The sequence below is a fragment of the Priapulus caudatus genome, unplaced genomic scaffold (assembly GCF_000485595.1).
Source record: "Priapulus caudatus unplaced genomic scaffold, Priapulus_caudatus-5.0.1 Scaffold197, whole genome shotgun sequence".
NCBI lineage: Eukaryota > Metazoa > Priapulida > Priapulimorpha > Priapulimorphida > Priapulidae > Priapulus > Priapulus caudatus.
The window spans coordinates 197,175-204,077 of record NW_014577258.1 but is presented as its reverse complement, the minus strand read 5'-3'; the positions used below and the strand labels follow the sequence as shown (position 1 = coordinate 204,077).

The 6,903-nt window shown below is 40.3% G+C and overlaps 1 protein-coding gene across 1 annotated transcript in view; it reads left to right on the top strand.

Annotated features, from left to right (window-relative positions):
* Positions 1–692: 692 nt before the first annotated feature.
* The window catches only part of LOC106807121 (unconventional myosin-Id-like), a gene marked incomplete in the record, with an annotated part of 22,393 nt that continues 16,182 nt past the window's right edge, over positions 693–6,903 (top strand). The window contains 1 exon segment of the mRNA XM_014809382.1: positions 693–812. Coding sequence (XP_014664868.1) covers positions 706–812 — 107 coding nt within the window.

Here is a 6,903-nt window from a genome sequence, read left to right as displayed (position 1 = left end):
GCCTCTCTCTTTCTTTCGTTCTCTCTCTCTATATCTCGCTCTCTCTCTCTCTGTCTCTCTCACGCCTCTCTCTTTCTTTCGTTCTCTCTCTCCCTCTCTTTATCTTATACTCCTCTCCAGCTTCTTCTTTTGTCTGTTTGTGTTTTGTTTATGTGTAGCCAGTGTAATAAAAACAAGTATAAGCTATTATTGTTGAATACTATTTACAATATTTATATTGTTTTATGTGTAAAATCAATAAATATTTATGTTAAGTGTAAAAGTGAGTAATACTAATAGTAATTTGTATAATAAAATGATATGCATGAATATGCATATGTGTAAAAATGGAAATTTGTGGATTATCCTGAATCACATTGCAGAAGTTTGTATGTATAATGAAAGTAAATACACGTACATACATACGAACATATATCCATACCAGAAGTAATTTACAATTACCAGAAGTACCAGAAGTAATCACAAATACCAGTTAATTACCAATTACCAGAAGTAATCACAAATTTACGATGATTTAATCTTGATACATACACTCATGTACGCCTGATAATATTTTGTGGCATTTCTTGTATCGATCGTTAGATGGCGCACACGACAATAAACATGGCGTTATTCAGTGTGAAAAAATAATTCGCGATATCCAAAACAAAACATTGCATCTCACTGTTTCTCGCGAGAATTTTAGACGGATGCACGGGATTTAAAATGGCCGGAGCCGGCGCGGAATATGAGGGACCCGAATATGGAATAGGGAACTTCGTCCTCCTAGATGAAGTATCGGAAGAAGGGTTCATGAAAAATTTGAAATTAAGGTAATATAATAACCCACGAACCATGTTTCTAATATTTACCATCGGCTTGTTTTCGTTTCAGTGTTTGGTTGGCATCATTGTCAAGTTTTGGTTCAATGTTTGGGCGTCGGCATTTAGGCCTACTTTAACTTAGTTGTGTACGATTTACATATAGATTATAGGCCCTACTGTGTGTATATAGTATTAGTATAATCGCGCAATGATATTCACTGTAGCCTCAAATAGTAGTTTTCGATTAATAGGTACACGTAATACGCGATTATGTGTGACGTCTGAGATAGCGGTGCTGCCACTGGCCCTGGGCACTAGTCACTATAGCTCTAGTACTATAGGCTATAGCCGCTTACATTAACTGCCGCTGGGCTATAGACCGACCCATGGGGCATGCAATGGACCAACTTACTCCAGCCAGTCAGCGGGAACTATGTATTTCCGCATGTGGAGGGGTGGGCGGGTTGTGTTGGTTGTGCCACTTGTGGACAAAAACATTGTTGTTGTCAAGTAACAAATTAATAATAGTAATTTGTTCATCTTCTGAGAAAACGTATATTACGAGAAATTTTTTGATCGCTTAATTTGTTACTTGAAACAACAACCATGTTTTGTCTCACACCAGTCCCAAATCCCCACACGTACCTCCACGGCGGCCGAAATACATAGTTCCGCTCACTTGGCACTGCTGCGTCTGCTCAGGCTGTGCGCAGCGCCGCCGAAAAGCCGTTTAGAATTCGCAAATGAATGTTCGTTCACCCCAGGAGAATACTGCATAGAGATACCTGCCATGTTCAAAGCGATAGTAGGATGGTTAATTTTAGTAGCTGATATAACTTAATGCATATTCCACTTTCGAAAGAGAAGCATTAATGCCGTACCACAGTGACGTTTTATATCGCGAATTAGCGCGACTAAGTTGTCTCGCATTTCCCAACATGGCTGGTTCTATAGCCCTAGAGCGGCTCGCAACATGTACGCGGCTATAGTGCTAGAGGCTACAGTAGCAGTAGGGTGTAAGATATATCCGGTATCGGTATAGTTGCAATTATACTTGAACAACTCGATACTATCGCTGATACAGCACTTCGCGGATATCGATTTTACGAACGGTGGTTATATGCAAGAATGAATATTACTTGACACTTGCCTTTAATGTTATATTGTTAATGGGGCTCGTAAAATATGTCAGCGTGGCGGTGTATATATATATATTTACGAAAAACACAATGCCTACACGACGCCATACAGTATTACTGTTCAAGCGAACACTCGCGTGGAGCACTGCGAGTACTACTGCGGCGTCGCCAGAGTGGCAGACTCTGAGCGTCAAGATACCGGCACGTCAGCCGAGTCTAATATTAGCCTATGCTCACGATGATCGAAGCTGCCCGCGCGGCAGCAGCCCGCCATCGCTAAGCGAAGGCCAGCACTGCCACTAGCACGTCAGTTCAGTTCAGTCTTAAGTTTCAGTATCCAGTATTATAGCTGCACAATTACGTGTCAGCCAGGCGTACTTGTGTATCCAGCCACGCGCGAGTGCCTGCGAGAGGTAAATTCAGTAGCATGCGGGTGACCTTGTTAGGGGGGGGGGACGTCGGCGACAGGACAGAGGGACTGCATCTCACAGGTAATGGAGCGGCAAATCCCACGGGAGGGACGCAGGGGAACAGTGTCGCCTGATGTACCTCCCGAATTTCCAAGGGGGACAAATTATAGTCAAATGTCCCGCCCCCTCGATTTTGATCAGCCAGGCTGATCGTCCGTGTGTGCGGTGTGCTGGCTTGGCGTAGCGATGTCGTGCGGTCGGCTGTGTGGTGTGTTTGTGAGTGAGGAACCGTTTTATTGGTGATTAGTTTGCGTCACAACGAAATTGTGGCTTCTTCCCTTTTTTTGCACAGTTTTCATTTCATTTAAGGCATTTGAGAAAGCATAATAATAATCATGCGCTACTTGAGAAATGATCGTTGATAAAATTTACGTCCGTTTCTTTTTAACTACGTTTTTTTTCATATTTAAATAATTCTTAATGCCAGAAATCATCCAGAGACAGATGTCTGGAAGTTTAAGGAGATATCGACTCACATTAAGACCTGATTCAAGCTGGGACACCAAGTACGAGCTATAGTTCATGCAGAAAGAGGGACACTTAGTAACCTGGGCATCGGTTTTTAATAATGTTAATTTCCATTTCAAATGATGTATATATCACGACATATATGAATGACTGACCAACCATATGCAACGGTACCAATTTCTATTTTGTGATCAGGCCTCAAGACCGAAACTTGATTGTTTTCTGCCTTTTGTTTTCTTGATTCTGTTATGACTGTCAATGGGACACCTCTTTCGAATCTATCACATCGCAACAAATGCCGTGTGTGTTGTTGGTGTGTGTGCGTTGCCGGTGCGGCGTGCGTGATGGGTGTGTGTTTCGTGGTGTCCAGTGGGATCGTGCACAGGAGCACCCCTGCTGCTGGCGCGCACCAAACGCATCTGAGGGGGTTGCTAATTCAAAAGTTCCGCCCTCACCTTCGGCGTGTGTTCTACTGGTGCCCCGCACAATCAAAATGGTTTGCCGCCCTTAGACTCTCATCTGCTCACTTGAAACATTGCCTGGTTGCTTCTGTTTCTCAAGAAAAGCATGAAGAAAAGTAAATCCATCGTATGATAACTAACATAATACTGTGAATATCAAAACAGCATCTAAATTGTTATGCCCTATAGTGACATGGATGGCTATCGCCACTTCCCATATTTTTGGAAATATTGCACATATCGGTTGTCTGTATTGCAAATATATTTTGCAATACGGTTTTTGGTCGGCAATTACTCACCCTCCCTAGTAGGCAGTACTACTAGTAGTACAGGGGTCGAAATTAGATTTTTATTATGGCATCCATTTGGAATACCAGGTATTAAAATCTGGTATCCCCCCCCCCAAAGATCTGGTATCCCATTTTTTGGATAGTAATTTCAACAATTTTGGTATCCAAAATCTTTAAATATGCAATAATAGCATTTGAAAATTATTAATATGTAATGTAATTATTATATGAAAACAGATTCACAGATATGCACAGACAAGTACACTGCAGATGTATTGTCTAGAGTCTACAATGTGATACAATGTAACATCACATTTATGATCAGATTGCCCGCACTCGCTCTTCGTGCACTCGCTCGGATGCGCTGCCGTAAAAAGTTGATAACTCAACAACCACTATCGTGATTTTGACGTTTTTGTTTATTACTATCCCGGCGGGATACCAAGCATTGAAATCTGGTATCCAACACAAGAATCTACTATCCCGCGGATTTCGGGATACCGCTAATTTCGACCCCTGTTAATAGTAGTACTACTACTACTACTACTACTACTACTACTACTACTACTACTACTACTACTAGTACTACTACTACTACTACTACTAGTACTACTACTACTACTACTACTACTACTACTACTACTACTACTACTACTACTAGTAGTAGTAGTAGTAGTAGTACTAGTAACTAGGCAGTACAATGTATTTGATCTATTAGTATTAGTACTGTTTCTTGGACCTATGTATTATTGGCACTATTTGCTATTGCATAATGGCATGCTATTTCTTCTAGCATGAGAGGTGGCGATACTAACTACTGTGCTGTGCTGGATGTTGATGGATGCTTGGCATGTACTACAAATACAATACTGTTACATTGTATGTTATATTCATTGTATCGATTGAATCTCGGCCAGACAAATATTGTAAAATCAAGGCCATTATTTGGTTATCAGACTAATTCTAGAAACTACCGACAACGCTAATTCTTTTATTGTGGTCTCGCAAACATGATTACAGCCCACTTCCTACCATAAGCGCTTTAATACAGTTCAATCTTGTCGAAATTTTTTATCATGGTGGATTTTGGACTGGTCGTTAGCCCTAAGTACTGCTTGTAATGATGGGTAGACATTGCGTGTTGTTATTATTTTCGTACACACTTACAGTGGTGTAAATTAGTAAATCAGCTGAACATAAAGTTTATTTAGTAATCATCTTTAGGTCATCTTTGTTGTAGAAAGTGTGTTAACAGGGTTTCTTCTGAGGGAAAATAGGACAAAGGAGGTAATGGCCAGTTTGAAAAAAACGCATGATGGATTCAAATACAGGATGTATTGATATACTTATACTAGATAGGTATATATAGATACAGGATATATACTTATCAGTAAATACAGGCACATTTTCACAACAGCGATGTTAAATTTGACAACGGCGGTGCGCCACTGTGCCTCTTATGTATGAGAAACCCTGATTAATTTGGTAACCGGACTCCCTGGATTGTGTATGCAGAGTTGGAAATTAACTTTTGAACAAGGGAGGCCAACGGAACTCCCTGCCCTCAAAAAGAGGGAGTCCGTAGAAAAATGAGGGAGTATGCAATCTGAAGTTCAAAACTAAAGCACAACAACAATGCATGTGCGTATTTTGAAGATTCATGCGATGCACGTCTGCCAATTTTTCTTTGGACATTTTGTGGGAAAAAATACGGTAATGAACTTGTTAGTAACTTAGTATAGCAGAATTTTCAGGGAGTCACAAGGACTCCTGCATATATGTCAAATCAAGGAGTCCGACAGTAAATCAGGGAGTATTTGACTCCGGACTCGCGTTAATTTTGCATCCTGTGTATGTTAGCCTCCTAGCACTGTTTCCCTCGATTCATATGTTCTATTTATAGTCACCCATGCTTAACCCAAGTTGTACATTGAATGACGTATGGACAGTAACGTAAGGTCAATGCAATTTCAAAAAAATACAACCTAGCACAACGGGCCATAGTTTTCAACAGAAATTGTATGTAACTTCTAGTTTTTATTATGGTTTAATAGCAATTTCTTGGCAGCAAGTATCTGTTACTGACGTTGAGAGCAAGCAGCCAACTGAGTTTAACTGACCCTTAATTTCGAACTCTGTAAATGGTGCATAAAGGTCTATGTTCCGAAGTCAGGAGTTTCTTGCTACGTGTAATACACAGACACAACAGAACTATGCAAACACAACATTAAAAAAAACACGAGAGCAATGTTGACTTGCTATTTTTAGACAGCCGCATGCATGTACACTCATGTAGATACCTCTCTTATAGTGTAGATTGATATGAGTAATTGTAAATCAAATTTCCAGGAAGTATTTAAAAGCATTCGTTTTTCTGAGCTAAGCTCAAATTTGATAAATTGCCCTTATCAGAGGTTGTTGTGAGTTGGTGCTTCTATTTACCAATAATTAATTTTACCACTTAGACCAATTTCCTGTATAGCATAGTATATTGTTATAATAATGATAAACGTAAGTGGTGGTTTGTCATAGAACTTTGGGATAGTTTGTTTCATAGGGCTCAGTATTCAATTTTGTATTAAATCTAAACAACTGCTGTAAACAGCACAATCAGTGTATATAGTTCAAATAGCCATTTGGTGTACAAAGTGAGTTTGAGACTAGAGTGTGGATGTAATAATGGTTGCAATTTCTATAGCTGTTGCTACAGTGCCAGTTAGTCACGGAATCAAACTAGCACAGCTTTGTAGGAGGCACTCCCCACTCGCGTGAGTCAGCCAGACATGACAACCAGCACCGTGTAAAGATGAAGTCATCATTATGTGCGTGCCTGCTCGCACATGTGTTCCGCACGTGCTGCGTTTTCACGGTCTACCCGTCAAAATAACAATGTTACCGTGAACCAGAAAAAACGTGCATAGAAAAAGTTGCCATTCCACTACTGAGGTAATTTTGAAGTACTTGAAAGCAGCTGGCCCGGCACTGGAAAGCAGCCGAAACATTACTGTAGTGACAGTGTAGTCTCTTATTATTAGACTTAGATTGTTGAACCTGTCATGCATTTATTACTCATAATAGGTCTACAGTTCTATTTATAGGTATCCATGTACTACTTGGCCAGTAAAACTGATTTGTCTCTAGGTTCACACACGTGGCATAGAGGGACTATAAGTCACAGACTTTGGAATGGTTTATTAGAACATAAACCAGGTCTTTTACTTCCAGGTATTGTCCTGTAGGAATTAGGGGTGTAACGATATACCGGTATATCG